The 20,603-nt window shown below is 45.3% G+C and overlaps 1 protein-coding gene across 1 annotated transcript; it reads right to left on the bottom strand.

Annotated features, from left to right (window-relative positions):
• Positions 1-718: 718 nt before the first annotated feature.
• On the bottom strand, positions 719-6,915 carry LOC109779888 (actin-related protein 2/3 complex subunit 1B). Its single transcript, XM_020338498.4, has 15 exons — positions 6,654-6,915; positions 5,559-5,644; positions 5,341-5,417; positions 5,142-5,236; positions 4,621-4,690; positions 4,347-4,416; positions 3,894-3,967; positions 3,748-3,790; positions 3,246-3,327; positions 2,674-2,762; positions 2,499-2,584; positions 2,125-2,185; positions 1,324-1,430; positions 1,172-1,230; positions 719-1,065 (listed from the first exon to the last, which is right to left on the bottom strand). Exons 1-15 carry the CDS (start codon positions 6,721-6,723, stop codon positions 1,007-1,009), a joined length of 1,128 nt encoding a protein of 375 aa, XP_020194087.1. The 5' UTR covers positions 6,724-6,915; the 3' UTR covers positions 719-1,006.
• Between the last annotated feature and the right edge of the window lie 13,688 nt (positions 6,916-20,603).

Consider the following 20,603-nt stretch of genomic DNA (forward strand, 5'->3'; position numbering starts at 1 on the left):
CGGCTGCTCCTGGGGCTTCGGCTTCGGCAGCCCCATCTAATCTACTCGTAATCGATTGGACATGATATACTATACTGTTACATCACCCACGTAATCCATGCATGCAGTGGGTCATTGAGCCCAAGTAGTAGTGTGTTAAATACTTACGTAGTACTCAGTACGATTTGCTTTTGTAATATTGCAAAGAGGGAAGAAACATGAACCAATCAGAACGCCGCTCCTGTCTTGGTCCATGTGACCGAGCACCGCGCAAACCTGCCTATACCGAGACGCATTGTGGATTTTGCATGTACTGTGTGCGCTAGTACAGCACTGCGTCCTTGGGGGCAAAGCAAAGCGAGAGCAGCTACTAGCCCTTGGCCGCATGTACGGCCGCATACGAGGCGACCGGCCCGGTGCAGAGGAATGTCTCGAATGAATGATGGCAAACAGTCGGGTAAAGCGGAGTGAGAGCATGGGGATCGGCGGCCAGGGACGGCGTCCGGTCCCCGCGGCCACATTGCAGCACGGCCGGGTTTCATGCCTCCTCGTGTACTAAATTACACAGAATCGCCCAAAGTTTCCATCGCCAATCTGGTACTGATGGTCTGCAGGTCCCAACTTAATAATCATTGCCGAGAGTTTGAGGCGGAGCAGATTAGCATTCATTCGGGCGAATTCCAAACCAACCGGGGGGTTTTATATGGTGCAAAAAGTCGAACACGGAGAGGAACGGGGGTTGGGGGGGTATGGAATTATGACATTGCATCCTAACTAGGATTATACAGGTGTTACATCATGAAATTCAGAGAGACAGACCCAACTGGTTGCAAAAAAATATATGAAAGCCAACTTAGTAGTGATGGCCCCCTACGCTAAAGAGCTGGCTAAAGGAATGGTTTTTGTGTACAGGTACAACAAAAAATAAGCAATCTACCTCGCCCTCGCCCTGGCCCTGGCCCTGGATCTTCCAAAACCCGCAGGGCCCGCCCGCCGTCCAGAATCTCGCGCCATCCATCCGCGGGTTCTATTTTGGAATGGTGATGTGATTTTCCAGATCCCATACCACAATCTTGCCGTCCAGCCCTACATCCACGAAGTAGGGGCAGTATAAAAGGGGTGTCAACACATCCTTCAGGCATTAAAAAAAACTGGAATAGGCCAGGAGAGGTCAGTTCAGTCTTGTTTCAACCTGATGTGCTGAACCGTTTGACAATACTCTCGCTCCCTTTTCTCAACGGCACGATGCAACTGAGGATACAGAAGACCAGAATTATATATCAGAGACAACAGAGCGGCACTAGAACGGCAAAATGGTGAAAGCGGATGGAAGCAGGGAGGTACGTTATGCAGTTCTCGTGAGCGCCGCCTCGAGGCTTCGATGGTTCGACAGTGTCGCTGCTCGACCCTTGCCTCGATTGGCCGTACAGCTTTCCAAGGGCCTCTGAGAGCTGAAACATGATATATTCATTTAGTATTAGCCACATGCCTCCTTTTAACAAAGATGTTAGCATAGCTCTAATGTCAGCTACAAGAAATGTTTCTCTCTTCCACACGGTCTTTACAACTTCAGCATCTGTAGCCATAAAATTGCAGCCGATCATACGAATGAAATAGTTTATCCTATATTATAGCAGGCACCAACTCAGGGTATATAGTTCTACAAAGCGTCAGAAAACTGACAATTTACTTCCATCATTAAAAATCAGCAGCATACAGAAGTCAGGCGAGACCATAGCAAGTCATTTGTTCGTAGTTGTGTTAGAACAGTGCCAAAATCAGAGTCAGACCAGCAACCATGTGCAGCACTGTAGTGTGCCCATTTCACTCAAGTTACTGTTCCTTAACAAAATCTAGAGGGGCTTGAAATGTTTGACATCCAAGTAGAAGGACCATGGATCAGATTGTTCATGCAAAGGAAACTCAACTTTATATAACTAACCAGACACCATCTCAGAAGATCTAACACTCATGCACACATAAAATCGCATATAGCCTACAGCTAATTTAACCTGTACTCAACCATTCAGGAAGCAGTTCACCCTACTTCTACAGATGCAAACAGAACAATCTCATGAACAAGGGATAAATAGCAAACACAAATAACAACATACAGCAGAGAGGCCTGATAAGCATAAGAGGCACCTGTGAGGCTTTTGAAGTTGATGGAGTAACTTTCCTTTCATCCAAATATCTGACAAAACTCCTACATGATACAAATATGTAAGTACATATTGTCAAAAAGAACATGTCCATGAGAGAAAAACTTTAAGACCTGGGTATCAAGAGCTACTAGCAAACCCTGAACTTTAATTAGTGTCATTTTTCAAAGATTGAAATGGAATATTTTTGCCTAGGTACAACGAGACCGTAAGAATTAGCAAGCTGAAGGTGCCTCAAGATGAAGTTAACAGTTGACATGGTTTTTACAGGAAGCAATGGCCACTTCAAAGCACTGCTAGAATGAAGAGAAAGTGCAGCTAATTTAACAAAACAGTTGCTATGCACAATTTTCTTACCAAAGTCCAGTCTCATCTGCAGCAAAGATCAAAGGATTGCAGTCAAATCCAACACCAATCGCCATCTTTTCAGAAACAAAAAGAATCTGAAATTTGGAAGAGTTCACTCAATTAATGAAATGTGGAGATCACCACATGCAACTAAACAATAGCAAAAGGGAAAATGCTGACCCACATCACGGAGAGGCAGATCACGCAGTGCCAAATTTTGCGCAGCAGGAGACCCTTCAACGTCATCAACGAAATAAATCATGGAACTGTGCCCTGAAAATAACACAACAAGAATCAATTCAGTGTCTGCAAAAGTTTGCATGGAATCTGCAGCTACTTAGATACTCCCTCCGTAAACTAATATAAGAGCGTTCAGATCACTACTTTAGTGATCTAAACGCTCTTATATTAGTTTACAGAGGGAGTACTTTGCATGGATAGATCAAAGGGCCAATAGTCTCACAAAGGAACCCAAATTCAGTTAGGAGAAAGTTAAAAATAGAACATCAAGAAACCAATCATAATCTCATTAGCCTGAAATGATTAGGACAAACCTTAATCATGAAGAGGCCTATTAATAAAATTTTGGAAGTTCAAATACCACAATGGAAGAGGTTCACTAATTACAAGAATAAGATTGTGAAAACCCTTGGCAGGTAATTATGTTGAGTTCGTAAACAATTTGTGCCTAGATGGCTGCTGAGAAGTAATGCAAATCAGTGGCACCCATAGAAACAAGAAGCTAGGTGGGAAAACCTGCATAGGCCAATGTTTTTCCACTTGGCGACCACCTTACACCAAATGCCCATGTAGGTGATAGATCAAGTTGAGCAATTTGCTGCATCCGAATAGGAGAAAATGTTACAAGCACGACTAGCAACTTAAGAAGAAAGAACACAGACTAATAAGACACTGCAAGCATAGTCCTGTGGAACATTCTGAATCATATTGATCTGGATTCTTAGCCTCCCAAGAATAAAAGAGTTGGGGAAGTATTTAATAAAGAAAATGCCACCACATGGTTGAAAACAAACTTTGCGAATCAGCAGATTATTTCTTATTTTTTAGCCGTAGATGGGGTGCAAAGTGCTAACAAAGTTGATAGGAGGTTACTATTGGCAAAAGCCATGCACGTTCAATTGCATGTCATTAGTCTGTAAGGCAAATAAAGAAATTGGCAAGCAGATTTGGTACGTGAGATGTATACTTGCCAAGGAACAGCATATTATGAACTAACGGATCAATGAATAGCAAATACCTCTCCGAATTTCCAATCCACTGAGGCACCTGCTTGTGGTCCCCTAATCAGAAAGAGAGAAAGTATGAGACAGCTAAAGCATTTGGAATGTGTACTGGCTGTATTAATGGCAAGGTTTTCAGTTCAAAAATGATGAGAAGGTCCACCTTGTATCTACACCCTTGATGATAGTGGAGAACACTCGGCATTTACCATCAGTAGAAGTTGTTGCAAGATGTATCTGAAATTAGATGAAAGCAGAGAAACCAACATTACGTCCAATAAACGGGTCGTGCATATACATGGCATCTACACCAAACAAAATCACATCAAATAAGTTCATCCAATCATCTGATGCGAATAGGAGATATGCTACTAGCCAGTGGCAGACAACAGCACAAATTAAATGGGGTACAGTCAGATAAGGGCACCTTTACTTCACTCTTTTATGTTGCATTTCTCATTATAGAGGGCGAACCACATATGATCTTTTTCACTACTCCCAATAGATAAAGAACACAAATATAATGAATGCACCCCCTAGATAATTGTCCCTTATGTTTCCCTACTGATGATTATGCTCAAATTACTTCCAAGGAGAGGCATGATATTATGCTCACATTGTTTGGATGCCACGCGACACTAGTAACAGAAGATTCATGCTTCTTCCTAATAACCTTGCTAATCCACCTGTACCATAAGAGAAAATCAAAGTAGTTCAAAGAACGCACATCAAGAGTGACACATCAACTTCAATAATTGCATGAACAGAAGAAAACAATAATTGCAGGAACAGAAGAAAACACTCATCAATTAGTGCACTGGGCATAACTAATTGAAAAACTAGTTAATCAAAACAGGTACACGACTAGTGGAAGTGGCAGCGACCAATACCAGTTGTTCTCTTGTTCGTAGTAGCAAATGGATACAGACTTAGCACCACTTCCCACAGCAAACTTATTTTCTGCAAACACAGAAACTTTTAGAAAGGAGTTTAAAGTGTGAGGCATTGTTTATAAGGTGGCCTAAGGTGAGCACCAACCGGCAACCGCCCTGACGCCTAAGCACCTAAGGTGGACGCCTAAGCGCTTAAAGCGGGCTTAATTGTAAAGCGCTGGCAGGGCACCTTACCGACTAAGCATCCAAGGCGGGACGCCTTATAAACAATGGTGTGAGGAATATCCAGCTACAAATGTTTCACTTATGGTTCGTTGCTAAATAGTTCATGTGCAGCTATGTTCTACCATGGGAGACAAGTTTTCATAACCTACTAAGAAACATTAGTACAAAAAATAGATTGCATGAAACAAACAATGGGAAACAATATCTACTTGGAGAATTTGATCATTCAGCAACGAAATAGATACTCCTAATGCATTCGGGATAGAAGTATGAAGGCAGGCTATTGGCAGAACCTTTTGGACTCCAGTGGACGCATAGAGCTGCACGGTTTAGCTTGAGAATAACAAGCGTAGGTACCCAATCTTGTCCTTCTTGTGTCCAAACATATCTGCAGGTAAATAAAGGAATATAAGGAAACAGATATAATTATCTTCTTTGGACTAAAAAACAGACTATTTACTTGCACATTAGAAATTATGACCAAACACTTACGAATTTCTATCATGTGAAACAGTCACAATTTTGTTGGAAGATCTACTCCAGTCTATTCCAGACACTATCTGATCATGCTACAAGATATAACAATAAAAATAAAGATGTTAATGTAATACACTTATAAACTAGCAAATGGAAATGTTCAATGAGAAGAAAGAGACAGCTCAAATGCAGATACTACTGCACATACAAGAAAGAAAATAAGGAAAGTCTACCTTTGCAAGAACATGAAGTTTCTCCCACTTGTCTGTGAAAAACTTATAAATGTGTACTTCTGTGGTATTTGGACAAAAGGCAATCACTGAAAGAGAGAAATGGTCCCGAGTCAAGTTAACTGATTAGAAGGCAAGGGGACTGCATTTATAAATTAAAATGACAACACTGGAGTAGTAAGCAGCGAATGAGATTTTGTCATAACAGGCAGATCGTATGATCTACTGCTGTGCCTTTTCCCATGAACAATTAAAGGGACAACATGTACACCCAGCAGGTAGCTGGTAGCAGAAAGGCATATCTGAAGACTGATTTCAGGAGCACATGAGGTCGTGATAGGCAACAGAATTACAGCAAGGCAATGTGCGTGTTGGTTCAGTTCACAGAAAACACCAATTTCATCTGGTCAGCTCTCAGATATTGTTCTAAATACCCAAATTCAGTCACGGATGCACACACCTGTGAGAAGGTGGCCAACATGAAAATCCAAACCACTTGGGATTGATCCATCGTCCATGTCACCTATGCTACCTCAATACAGTAACAGGCAATTTTTACTACATGGCACCAACCGACAGCCTGTAAATAAATCACGAAACGCTCACCATTCCCCAGCGAAAAATGGTATGCATGGTGCATCACAGATGTGAGAGGGGTTTCAAGCATGAAAAGACTAAATCACCTGTGACTGATTGATTGAATGTACCATCCGAATATGGTATCACTGAGAGCACCGCAAGAGGGCATTTACCTGGCACCAACCGACAGCCCATAAATCACGAAATGCTCACCATGCCAGGGTCGCACGAAAGCGGAAGCCAGCGGACCACCTACTGGCTACTCCTCGACATAAATAATCATTCGACATGGTATGATTGGGAAACGGCGATCCGCGAGCTCGCCCGAAACCCTAGGAATCCGCCCTGAAATCGACGCCTACCGGCTACGGCCACCGATCGGGCGCGGCCGCGGGTTATCCTACAGGGCTAGGACGGGCGCGGCGAACGGGGGGACGAATCGAACGGGCGTGAGATCTAGAGCGTGGGGGCGGGGGGAGAAGGGGAGGGTGCGGGAGGAGGAAGAGGAGAGGGTGTTACTGGAGTGGTCGGGGCTCCAGGCGTGGCAGGTGATGCACTCGGCGAACTGGTGGATCGCCTGCGCGGCCATCGGGGGAGGGCGCGCCGGAGGGGAGCCCCGCGGCGCGGCGCGGCGGAGGCGGGGGTGGTGGAGGTGGGGGGAGGCGGAGGAAATTGTCAATGGAGGTAGGGAACCTGGCCTTGCGGGCGAAGGGAGCGGGGAGGGGAAGGCAGGTACCACTACGCTGGCACCACTGCGCTACAGCGCCATCACTTTCACTAGGCCGTCGAAGCGGGTGGTGGTGGGAGTAGGATGGGCCAGCCGGTCCAGCGGCCGATGAGATGGATGATGCCCGCACGCGCGCCCACGGTCGGACGGCCCGCCCGCCAGGCCCACGCCACCGACCACGGGTCCCACTTGTCAGCCACCGGCTGTGTGGTCCCATTGTCACTTGTGAGCCCCCGGTACCCCTCCTTGTTCAGCGTTGCCAGGACAGAGGTTGAAAACACCTGTTCGAAGTTTGTGACAAACTGGAATCAATTCAATACATAGACACAGTATAAATGTCTACAATGTAACAGAAAAATTCACTTCGAATCCCAGGGCGGTTCGAGAGGAAGAAAACATATTGTATGAATCTCTCGAGCTTCTAAGGTCTCGGAAAATGATGGCATGTGGTGCATCGCGATGCTTTAGGACGCACTCTTGGGCCCATTTGTGAGCGGCTGGTTCGTTGCATGTGCTCGGTCGGTTGTTTACTAGGTTTGGGTCGACCCACATCGGATGAGGTGTACTGAATCGTGTTGCTTGCTCTAGCCATGGTGCGTCTCGAAGGACATTCCAACCGCTGGGGGTCGGTGTAGAGAAAGGAAACGGCTTCGCAAGAAGGGGGGAATTGGAGCCATTGCTGTTGTCTTCCTCTTCTGCCGCACCAACGATTCCAATCGGAGGCCGTGCAGAGTGGCGGTTTGAGGGGTGTTCGGGGGCTAGGAGCGCCCGGTGTGAGCTACGGGTGCAACTGCACGGTCGACAGTTGGGAGCACGTGGTGTGAGGGTGTATCCACATCCTTGTGTGGCAGCTAGGAGCATGCAGCCCGAGGGACGCTCTTCGTCTGGCCGTTCAGCAGTTGCGATCTCACAAGCCGGGAGCAACGTTTCTTTCGGTGGAAGAAGTCCCGACTTTACGCTTTCACATTGAATCATCTATCCATCTGAGACGAATCAAGTGCAGAATTTGGTGTAAGAGTTTGTCGTACCTCGGGCATGGACTCGTGCGCGTTAATATATAGCAGGGAGAGTTTGTGTGGGATACGATTCAGATGTGATCAATCGTGACACGCAAGCTAGCTATACATGTATAGTATGACGATTTCACATCATAGATGGTTGTGTGCATTATTTGATGCAGAGCCCGGGGTAATCCTCTTTCCGAAAGAAAAAAGACTGAATCATAGATTACAACAACCCCTATACGCACACACAAGGAATACAAAGGTATTTCATCAAGGTGGCTTGCATCCACGTGTGGATCCTTTCGTGGATTTATGTGTGCTTGCGATTGGTTTGAAACAGTGATAGTAATTAAGCAACAGTTAGCATGCATCTATGTGCCTGAAGTGTGAGTGTGATATTCTTACTGAGTGTTTGACATGTATGTATTTGAACTGACAAGCATCTCTCTCTCTCTCACTCTCTCTCTCTCGTGTTTGTTATATATGCCTTTGATATAAGCAACTACTCCTTTCGTTAACAAATATAAGATGTTCTAACTTTTTCCTGAATCTGATGCATATAGACACATTTTAGTGTGCTTGTCCACTCATTTCAGTTTGTATATAATATATAATAAAATATTCGAAACATCTTATATTTGTGAATGGAGGGAGTACTTTTGAACTTGGTTGTGTCATTTGTTATGTTGTTGCAAGCATAAGTTGGTTGGTGTTCGATATCTTGGAGTGTGGAAACATAGTTGTCCGGGGAATTTAGCAAGTGCATTATTTTCCTGTCAATTAACACCTAAGGCCCTCTTTGGTCTGAAGGAATTTTGTAGGATTCCAATCCTTTGGAATATTTTCTAAGGAACATCCACTCCAACCTCTCTTTTAGACTCAATCGTGTAGGCTTGAGGCACTTTCCTGTGTTTGATCCAAACAACTATTCCTACAATTTCAAACAACTATTCCTACAATTTTCTTGTGCTTTGTAATCTTTATTTTGCCTCCCTATGAATCGAGCTCGACTGACGACGAGCCGCGTGCAGGTGCACTGTCCATGTGGCCCTTGCCAATTGTCCCGTCCTGTCCGTGGCACACACACCCCGGTTGTGGCTAAATTTGGTGTTTTGACCCTTTTGACAAAGTTACCCGGATTTGGCCCCCTTTCGGAAGTATTTCGGGATCTGGCCTTTTTTCCTACCGCCATTGTCCTCAGCGGTAGGGTAGTACATCCTACCGCTAAGGTTTCCGACAGTAGGACTTAGCTACGCCTTCACGTCCATTTAACATGGAAAATACCCTACCGTCAGGGTCTGTGGCGGCAGCTCGTTATGCCCTGCCGCCAGAGACTCTGGCGTAGGCTCTCGACTGAACATTTTTTGAGCCACTGCTTTGTTTTCTACCAGGCAACCGTGTCCCTGCCACTCAGTTCGAGTTATCCAAAAAAGTCAATGCGTAGGCAGAATACATGTTCAACTAATTACTCAGAGTGATGAATTGTTGCTTGGAAAGAGCACATACACAGATGCGCACTGTGCAGTCGTCTGCGAAATGGTGCCTGTCCTTTACACTATGGTCAGATATCTGTATCTTATATTTGTTTTACACGGGGAGCAAAAGTAGGCATAGGTTCTGCTCCACCAATATTACTAACTAGTGGTTGGGGCGCGCCCTGCGCGCGCCTCCTCTGCGGTCCTTTGCGCGCCTGCCTTAGTTGTGCAGTTGTGAACGTGCATGTGCATGCCAGAGTAGCTCAGTTGCTAAAATATAAATAGAGTTAACACAAGCTTAGCAAAAAAAGTGTTTAATCATCAGGCATAGCAAGGTATTAGGTCCATATTATTATATAGGTGACAGTCTTACAAGGTGGATGATAGAGCACATCATTAAATTGAAATTAAAGCCTAACATGCTCCAAAAGACAGGCAAACAGAAGAGGAATAACAATCAGGCGGTCAGCAAACCCTTTGTAGAAACTTCGAAAGATTATGTCCCTACTCATGAAAGAAAGAGAAATATATTCTATGAAAACAGAGGGATTGGGAGGACTGGAGAGCAGCCAAACCAGAGGATCTTCTCATTGTTGCATCACTGACATCCACTCGAGCCACATCTCGCTGGAATCGTCCACGCCGTATTCTTCCACCGCACCACCTCTTCCTTGTGGTTGCCGTCAGGCCTAGCTCCTCATCTTGAAGCACAAACATGCTTGGGTCTATGCCAATACCTTGCGACTTGGAATTATCTGAAACCAACAGCACTATGGTTAGATAAAATGCATCTAAGAATATGGATTGACAGCTCGAGTATCACACGGCAGTCCACATAATAAATATACACGGCAGTCCACCAGATGATTTGCACGTCACTGCAATCGGATCAACAGAAACCTTTATCTCTTAATCATGTACTCAACTTGATGCCATCTCTTTGGAACTTTGTTTGAGCAAACACAGCTATCCTTTGGTCAACCTATATTATAGAAATAGATATATCATCTCACAGTAAACAAAGAGAAAAGAGAAGATCTACTGACAATACAACAAAAGGCATGGATACTGAAATAGTACGCTAAATTTCAATGTCAAACCAACGAAACATATCATTGTCCAGGAGCATGTAAATATTACTATGTCAACGAAACGAAGCTAGATGCTCAGTTTGTGAATAATTATGAAGATAGCATCATAATTATTAAAAATACACATAAGAAATGATGATGTACCACTTTGAGTAAATGGAAGTTAGAGAGGTAAATGACAGGTCATGAGGCAACTTCTTGATTCCCTCCACCACTACTGTGATCAACGAAAAGTCATTTTCATCACTAATTCCATCAGGAAAAAAATGAGGCCATTATTCAATAGCGCAAAAGCGTAGTTCCTGATGGATAACTAAAAAACAATGTTCCTCTTCTACTACAAAATTCAGAAAGGAAAAAGATAAATAATATTCGGTATATCGTCGTAGTCGTATACCAACAAGAGTCGCATCACACAGCCACACAAGATTTATTTGTTCTTTTCACTTGCTTTGCCTTGTACCGGAAATAAACCAAACATATGTTGTCAAACAAACTGCCAATATCGCCACAATGTCTGATGGCCATGTCGATCACATCCTAGATTATTTTCTTCCTATTTTCTTTCACTGTTTTATGTGGTAGCTCAATCAGTTCCTTGGTTTGTTCAGTTCAGATAAGTATGCCAGATGATTATCATGAAAAAGGTAGAGCCGTCCAGGTTCCCACCTTTATATTTCAGTATAGTGTCAGCTATTTTTTTAATGCTAATTAAGTGTTTAACTATCATTACTTTCTTCTATATTAAGTTCCATGTGCATTTTACACATCATTTATCTTCCGAGAGATCTCTTCAGCTCGAGCAAGCATAAACAAGGTTGTGTGTATCACTTCTTATTAGATGTGAAGCTACTTCCTGTTGGGGGCCATGCTGATAAGTTAAACATGCGTGTTCATACTAATTACGCCAACTTGTAAGCTCTGTCAGTGTAGAGGTAGCTTAGGATTTTTATAGTTTTATTGGGATTCGGGAACTAAACATAAGAAGTAGGTAAACTGTCACATTGCAGTGTCGCAAAGAAATGTACTTCTAACCTGAAAGCCCTAGCAATTGTGAAGACGTAATGAACATAAATCTCTTCACTCGATTAGCCCCAATTTAAAACCACAGTTGGAACTTGAAGAAACACAATAGCATGCCTTTGACAGGATTACTGCGCACTACTGCAAATCCGGAACGCTACATCTAAATAATTCTGACCAATAGAGCTACTCCAAACAGCAACTAACAGGGGGAGCTGGATAGAGGCACAGGGAAGATTAGAGGGGCGAGAGCACCTTGGTCGGGGCGTCGTGCTTGTCGTCCGTGCATGGAGCAGCCCGTGGCTATCACGTGCAATTGCAAGCGTGGTGCAGGACGAGCTAGAGGTCGTGCTTGGTTGCAGCCAGCTCGAGGCCTTGACGACGACGACCTGCGTGATGAAACCGACCACATCAGAAAGGAAAGCAAATCAGACCTCCATGCGTAACAACAACGCAACATCCAAATCGAATCGAATCGAACCAAGGGGAGAAAAGAGGGTCCAGGACCTTGTTAACAGTCGCGGTATTAACGTTGGAGGGAACAGCCGCGCCGTCGTCGGTGATCAACCATCTTTCTTTCATGGATTTCTTCTTACTCTTCCTTTTCCTATGAGCATCACATCACGGCTAAGAAAAAGGGAATCAGGAAACAGGCACAAAGATGAACAAGATTAGGCTGCAAAACCTAGTGTAACAGGAAGGGTGGCACCCGTAAAAACACAGGTGTAGAAAACTCATATGTTGAACATTTATATTATCATTGCTCCTGCTAACAACTTGAGCCTCCACCTCATATTATTGCTCCAACTTATTTGGAAGTGCAATCAATAACCGACCAAGAGTGAACGTCATCCCCATATTTTGGTTCCTTCATTGCATTGAGACAAATTATCAGAACAAACAATTAATTAACCTAGGCATTGTGAATTCTCACCATCCAAAAAACAAGTTTGAGAGATAAAACAATGACTGAGAGAAATCTGTGGCATGTGCTTCCTTTAGCATTGTCATTAAAACAGAACATGGTCCCACTAAAAATCCATTGGCTCCAGCGTTTTCCCTTCTTTCTCACCAGAACATGAACAAGAAAGCACAAGCATCAATGCTCACAAATCTGTACATGTAGGGCTGGCTGCCAGGGAGCTCCGGAGGCATGGCAGCGGCATGGTCGGCTGCTTGCTGGTAGCACCGGAGAAGACGTGGCAGTGGTCGTGCTTGCTAGCATGGCAGGCAACCAAGGAGCAAGGGCTCGAACGAACAGATCGACGGAAGAGCCGCCTCGCACGACCTCCACCTCCGCCGCCTGTCCAGCCTGTCAGGCGATGATCGAGCCACCTCCAGTATCTCCCTGCCTGAAGCCTCTGTCTACACTACCACCTCCCACATCAATCCGCTGGAGATAGCGATCTCTTGCCTCTCACATCAATCCGCTGTCTACACTACCACCTCCCACATCGATCCGCTGGAGATAGCGATCTCTTGCCTCTCAATGTCAAAGAAGGATTAGTAGGCTGATTAATTAGGTGGTTCTTCACATAAGAAGGTGTTGCCTGTTAAGTACAGATATCTCACAGGACCTTGATACTCATAACCACAAATCAAATTACCCTTCATTTGGTGTGTTGCCCAATCAGAAACCCATAATAAAATAGGAAAAGCTCTACATCAACAGACAAAACATTGTGATATGGGACAAAATTCCAACTTACCCTGCAACCAATCAACCAATCACAAAAAAGAAGAAGACAAAAGAAAGAAAAGAAAAGAAAGAAAAGGATCCTCACCTCATAGTCGCAATCGACCAACTGCAACACCTCCATCTTTCTAGTCAGTTGGTAGTTGGCTCCCTCCAACGCCTCAGACGCGCTGAATGAGCAGGCAAGAACCCTACAAAATCAACAAGTTCAGGACGAGGCAAAACGACAAAAGAATTAGAGGAACCACCACAACTCTGCAACTTGCCACCTTGAGCTAGGGCCTCCGTCAGAACCTCGATGCCATCCCCTTCCTCCCCTCCTCATAAACCATCATGGCGGCCTGGTGGAACGTGAAGACGAGAAGGTTTGGGGAGAAGCGGATCTGAGGAGGACACCTTGTTCGGTGGCCGACGCCAAAGGAGCAGGGATGGGCGGCGGCGGCGGTGCCAACCCTAGCTACGCGGTTGGGTTTACTTCGTGAGGAAGGGAGACGAGTAGAACGTGTCCAGGTAACGAGCGCCCTTTTTTTTTTCTCCCAGCGCCTTTTTTTTCCTTTTCTCCCATCGACACAGTGGCCCCGATGACCTGTCTATCGTGAGAAAGCGCCATTGTGGCGACCGTTGATGGGTTTAATAACCATTGTGTATACATTCGTTGGGTACTACGACGTCTCTCTGGCCTAGTGAGTGCGAAGAAAGAGGGAGAGAGAGGTCGAGTGGGTGGTTACAGGCTATATGTGTAGGGTGTCTGCGTGTCCCCTGTCTCTTTGTTTCTCCCACCTGCAGCATGCGAGTGTGCACAGACGAGCGACCGAGTATTCGGCTGCATGCATGCATACTTGATGCGAGTAGCTGTTGCGATTTACTCCCTCCGGTTCCTAAATATTTGTCATTTTAGAGATTTCAAATGAACTATCACATATAAATGTATATAAAAATATTTTAGAGTGTAGTTTCACTCATTTTGCTTCGTATGTAGTCATTTGTTGAAATCTCTACAAAGACAAATATTTAGGAATGGAGGAAGTAATTGATGCGCAGCAATGCAGCAGCTCAGCGTAGTCCGGTGCTTGCTCTGCTGTAGTGTAATATCTCGGGTAAGACCCTACCGCCAGAGACTCTAGCGGTAGGGTATAATGGCTACCGCCAGAAACATTGACGGTAGGGACTTTTCCACGTAAAATGACCGTGACGGCGCAGTTAAATCCTACCGTTAGAGATGTTGGCGGTAAATGTGCTACCCTACCGCTAAGCAGTGAGCTAAACATTCTTATATTACTTTACGGAGGGAGCAAACTAGAATTACCGATCCAAAAGGTTGTGCACGCACTGTAATGTAGTAGGAGTTGAAGCAGAACAGGAGTCAATCAAGCAGAACAGTAAAGCTGGAGGTGGCTGCTCGAGGGGAGATGATACGAGCGTCAGCCGCCTGGGCACGTCTGGAGGTCCGATCTGTCCAGGGGAATAGAGGAGGATGACACGGCGTGCGAACGAGGGCTTCTACGCTAACGACGGCGGCGCAAAGGGAATCGTCTGCGAACGGGGAGACAATCGAGATGATTGGAGTTTTTATTGGCAACCGTACAAGAGATGGAAAGGTCAGTTGGGCTAAGTACACTTAGGTGAGCTTAGTTGGGCCAGCTACAACCATACGTCGAGATGAATTATGGACTGAAGTCTTGGCTGGCTCGGGCTGGGTTTACACGTCTGGGGTTGGGCCTTTACCAAGTCTAAAATTCTTGAAAAAAAAACACTCTTGCTAATATGTGCTACTTGGGCCATGCCTGGGGCTAGCCCCAGTTGCCCCAGACCCAATTCCGCCCCTGCCGCGCTAAGGACAGTGACGGCAGGAAAAGGGTCAAATCCCGAAATACTTTCGAACAGGAGTCAAATCCGAATAAATTCTGTTAGAAGGATCAAAACACCAAATTTGGCCCCCGGTTGTCTGTCGGTTTGTTTCGCTTGCGCGTCTCGGACGGAACGGACGAATACACACAGATCAACCAACATTCTCTCACGGTTGTGAACCCAGGCCGGTCGATGTCTCCACGGATTTGGTGGCCGATGCATGCGTTGTGGTACGCCGTCTCTCGCTCTCATCTCACAGGCTGGCTGTATCTTAGCTAGTTTGGCGACCGTGCGTGCATGCATATGAGATCGGCCATGTACTGTTACACTGCTCCGGCCGGGGCAGGGCAATGCAGAGGATTGTACGCAAGAAGTGGAGTGGAGACACCGCTGCGCCTGCCACTGCGATGGCTGTTCCGGCCAGTATGTGCTCTAGCTGAGCAAACGGGAGTACTCCCTCCGTTCCACAATTTAATGTGTATAGATTTTTCGAAAAGTCAAATTTAACGAACTTTGGTCAAGTTTGTAAGAGCATATACAGCCGGGCTGTGCAAAACCGGTCCCTCAAATGCCCGCAGACGCGACCGGATGCGTCAGTGACTAGTCACACCTTAAATTAGGCACTTTGCATCCGAGTCTCTCATATTTCAACCCTTAAATTCATACAAAGCATGCAAAAGAAAACCTATGTATACTATATACTACGTAGTACCCTAGCTAATTTTCGCCGTCGGAGATGTCCACGACGACGGTGCCGGGCGCCGGCTGGACGGGCGGGTAGGACGGCTTCGGCTCATCCTCCTCCTGCTCGCCCTCATCCATGTAGGCGAGCATCTCCGCCTCCTCCGCGGCCTTCATCTCCTGCGGGCGACGGCGTCTAGCCTCCGCAGCCGACTCCGAGCAGAGGGGACCAAGGATGGCCTGCTGCTCCGCCTGCAGATCCGCGTCGCCAGCGCCTCCCACACCCTCCTCCTCCTTGTCCTCCACCTCCTCCTCCTCCTCCTCCTCAAACTCCTCCATCGAATCCAGTGCGTCCGGAGGTAGCCCCGTGGCGATCCGGGCTTTGCGCCTTGCCCAGATCTGCTCAAGGAACTCGAGCCGGCGCTCCGGCGTTAGAAATGGGTGGCTCCTCACCCGGCGGCGCGGGGCCATGTGGCCGAGTGTAAAGTGGCGGCGGCGGCGGAGAGGCGGAGGAAAATATGGATGGTAGGGTTTCGGTGCCGCTGATTGACTTATATAGCCGGGCTAGGCACTACGTGTCCCACCGGAGTGGCACCACGCGGCGACATTGGTCCAACGGAGAAGACAAGCTTAGGACCGCCGGGTTTCCGGGCGTTTCCGCATGGGACCGCGCCGTCAGTCTGACATGGCGAGCGTGCTCGGGCGCCCCATATCCGCTCCATATTTAGGCTGGATATGAGGGGTACCGGTCAGCCCGGACATTTGAGAGCGGTTTGAGGCGCCCGTCTGAGTTGCAATTTCGCGACCGGACAGTGACCGGACGACCCACGCAGACGTATGAGACGGGTTTAAGAGGTCCGGTTATAGATGCTCTAAGTGGGACGTTATGCCGGAGGCCCGCACCCGCCCCCCTTCTGCCACATAATTATGTGGGACTCCCGCGTGTGCCCACGTAAATTTTCACGGGATAGGTGGGGTTAGTGGGCATTCCACAATAACCTCATGCGTCAATACTTGTGTCAGCTGAATTGTGTTGTATTCAAACAAAATAGTGCTATTGTCCCACGTAGAGGTAAAGCGTGCGGCGTAGAAGAGAGTGCCTCCGGCAGGGTCGAGCTCGGTGCGGCGGGCACCCGATGGCCTTGATTCCGTCCATAGACAGGAACGTGTCCGAGTCGGCGCTATCCTCGAGGCTATCGCCAAGCTTAGGAAGAGGCCACGAGGTCGTCGTCAGTGGCGTTGGCGTCGACGGCAGAGGCCGGGGAGGGGACGAGCTGGAGAGCGTCAGCTAACCTCTCATGGCGTCGCAGGTGCTGCAGAGCGCCAACGGCGTCTATGCGGAAGGTGACCGCGGGGAGCGCGTGCTAGGAGACCTCACAGAGTCGGATGCGCACGCGTCCTGGCCGACGCAGCGGTGGGCTTTGCCCAACCAGCAGTAGAGCCGCTCCGTAATGACGGCGCATGGCCGCCTGCCCAGCCCCCTCTCCTCCTCCGACCACTGGGTGCTCGTCCACTTTCATTTCATTTGCCACACGGATCTCTGGTGCAGCTCTGGCCCTAGCGAGCAACGACCTTGCAAACCAGCGACGTGGCGATCTTCAATGACATGTTGAGGCACTCTGATAGGTCACCGCTCCCCGAGTCATGAGTGCCCACTCAAACCGGCACAGCAGCTGCGCAAGCTAGAGGTGGGCGGCGAGGGCCAGCATCTTGCTAGGGCATACGCAACGCCCGTCGCCGAACGGAGCCATGAGGAGGTCGATGTCAAGCACGCTCGTTATGATGGAAGATTTTTGCTCATTGGATGTTGAAATTGCTGCTCGCCTCGGTGGCTCCCCCTCGCCCTAATCCCCACAACTGCTCATCCTGTGGTAATGTGTAAAGGAAGGATGTGGGCATAAGGGCATGGCCAATGCATAGCTCCAGGATGATATTCTGCATGCCATGTAGGATCCGATGTATGTTCGGATGGTAGTCGGATCCTCAGCATGGGGCGGGTGCTTGGAGAGAAGAAGTGTGACCCGATGCAAAAGTTGTAAAGTTGGGGTGAAAAATAAAGATGCATGTGTATCGGAGTCTCCATTTTCTTTTTTTTGATAAGGCCCACTAGTGGTAGTTTGCATTGGAGAGAAAACAACAATGTAGATGTCTCAACCTACTTTTTCTCATAGGGGATTTTTATACATATGTCATCATTGTACATGCCCTAAGTGGATTACGTGGGATCGCCCGCATGTCCCACTTGATTTTAACGCTTACCCGTGGATGTTCACAAACGCAATTTATGCGGGCTTGGATGTGGGCGTTGCGGGTAGCCCACGTCCACCTGCAGCTTGGCGTCTCGTGGATGGGTGAGGAGAAACGTCGTGCTGATATTTTTACGGATTCATGAAACTGAGAGGGGCTTTCTTGCCGACCAAGCCCAATCAACAGGAATGCACCGATTTTTCTATCGAAGTAGCGCCCCTCTAGGACAACTAGCCCATTGAGCAATAGAATGGTGTGCTACTGCTACTGGAGATCGGACAGCCACAAATGTTCACATCGTAAAAACGAATGACTAAAAATGCAAATCGCTGAGAGGGTCGCTTTAGGCTCAGTTATATTGTTGGCGAAGTTGAGTGTAAATATGCTAGTCTTCCTTTTTGATGGATGTCTTAGTTTCATAATAAAATTTATGATAACTAGATTCCAGTGTTTAAACCAATGCATGATTTTTTATTTAAGACTAGCACATATGCCCATGCGTTGAATCGGGAGTTATTTTTTTGCGAGAAGCACCGGGAGAGATAATTGATGTGTCCATCAAAATGGTCTCCGTAGTGGTGGGGCGACAGAGCGAGGAGTTGCGATGTTCTCACGGGTCATGTTTGGTCTGCGAGATCTTGATAGTGGTGGGGTTGGTCCATGTGGTGGCCACCACTCAACTCGTACTTTTTTTCCTCCGGGTCCGCCTCCGTGTCTAGGTTATGGATCCCTTGGGGGCATAGTTGCTTCGACCACTCTCTCCTACGATGGCGTAATCGGATGGATTACTAATTCAATGAATCTCATTTCATTGCCATAATAAGCGCATAACCAGGTAGTCCATGCTTTACCAGGGTTTATTCTCTTTAATTTTTTTAGCGCTTACTTGCCTATATTATTTAAATCAGAGTCAAACCAGCATATCCTCTTTTATTGGCATGTGCCTACAATTTCTTATAATTATAGTCAACCAACATATTCTCTTTTATCGCTAAATGGCATGTGGGATGCACAACAGTTCGCGTTTGGGTTAGGCCACTGGCAGTTATCAAAACAACGTGTGTTTGTAAGACACGAATCAAAATCCAAAACAACCGCTGAGTTGAAGCATTACACTCATGACCTCAATATCTCGACCACGTGCTGATAGCCATTTGAAAAAACAGCTCCAGCTAAAAAATGGCCGACACAAATGTTTACAAACATAATGTAGCCTAACATTCAATTTTTCTTTTCATTTTTCTGATTTTTAGCTTTTCAATAAATAAAGTAATAATTATGAAATTATGAATATTCTTCAGAATGTGAACAATTTTTCAAATCCTGATTATTTTCCTAGAAAATGAGAACATTTTTTATGAAAATTACATTAAATTTGGAAAAATACGAACACAACTTGAAACGATTTTTTAAAAAAAATTCACAAACATTTTTTGAAAACATGAACCTCTTTTTAAGATTTTTTTTGAATTTCGGAACAATTTGTGAAAATGTAAACATGTTTTGAACATTGAAATATTTTTTTAAAACGTGTTGTTTTTCAAACAAATACTTTCAATTTGTGAACATTTCAATAAATATGAATATCTTTGGAATTTGCATCATTTTCTAAAATACAATTTATTGTGAAAATCTCAAACTATTTTGGAAAACATATACATTTTTCTAAAAAATGCGAACATTTTTCAGTTTTGAAAAAAAAGGAGCGAAAAGAAAAATTTAAACTTTCAAGCATATTACAAAATGGAACAAAATTTTGAAATTCTGCTGATTTTATGAAAATATAAATAAAAAATGGAATACTGAAAAAATTGAATAATAGAATTTATGAAAATGAAGAAATATAAACTTGGAAGGAAAAAATAAAAAAGAAGGATAAAATAAAAAAGAAACAAAAAATAGAAACAGAATAGAGAAAAAAAGAAAACGGGCCGGCCCAATCTTTTCCTTCATGTGCGAAATTCTGAGTATTTGCCGCCCCATGCGATAAATAATGTTTCTCAGATGCACTGGCAGGAAACCAATGGGCTTGCTTTGCTGGGCCGCAGCGTGTGTGGCCCACGTAACAAATTCGGGATAAAACTATTTTTCTTTTCTAACAGATGGATGCACAAAAATTTAGTACCACCTTGGATGGAATAAAAAAACGATGGTGAACGGATGAAAAAATTGGAGAAACGCACCTTACTTTATTAGTAGGTATAGATATAGATATAGATATAGAAATGGGTAGGAGATCTCATTGGGGCCAAATCAAACCAAGTGAGTCTAGACAAGCATTTCAGATAATCAAATCATACGCAGATGTAAAATCAACAACATTTTAGTTTCTTCAATGATTCTATTACTGAATCCAACTTGCAAGTCACATTTGTTATGCCCTAGAAGTATCTACGAATATGATTGCCTAATATACACTAGAAACCACTACTTAAATATTTGTTAGCGTATATATGATTTGGAAATATCTATCATGATATATATAGTTTGTGCAATATTAGAAAATTAAGTCAAAGCATTTTTTTAATAAGAAAGAGATTGTTTGTACATCATACAATTTAAATTTTGCAGAATAAAAAAACAAATGATCTACATTACAATTGTAAAACAACGAATAATATAGTTATTAGTTGGAAACATCATTATGTGGATAAGCAACAAAAAATATATTACTTTA

The sequence above is a fragment of the Aegilops tauschii genome, chromosome 6 (genome assembly GCF_002575655.3).
Source record: "Aegilops tauschii subsp. strangulata cultivar AL8/78 chromosome 6, Aet v6.0, whole genome shotgun sequence".
Lineage (NCBI taxonomy): Eukaryota > Viridiplantae > Streptophyta > Magnoliopsida > Poales > Poaceae > Aegilops > Aegilops tauschii.

What these genes read in the sequence shown, in the direction of transcription:
- LOC109779888 (XM_020338498.4), bottom strand. Translation starts at nt 6,723, where the DNA reads ATGGCCGCGCAGGCGATCCACCAGTTCGCCGAGTGCATCACCTGCCAC. An exon ending in GTTTCACATGATAGAAATTC is followed by an intron (nt 5,237 to 5,340) that starts GTAAGTGTTTGG and finishes ATTTACCTGCAG; the next exon opens with ATATGTTTGGACACAAGAAG. An exon ending in ATCAAGGGTGTAGATACAAG is followed by an intron (nt 3,791 to 3,893) that starts GTGGACCTTCTC and finishes CTTTCTGATTAG; the next exon opens with GGGACCACAAGCAGGTGCCT.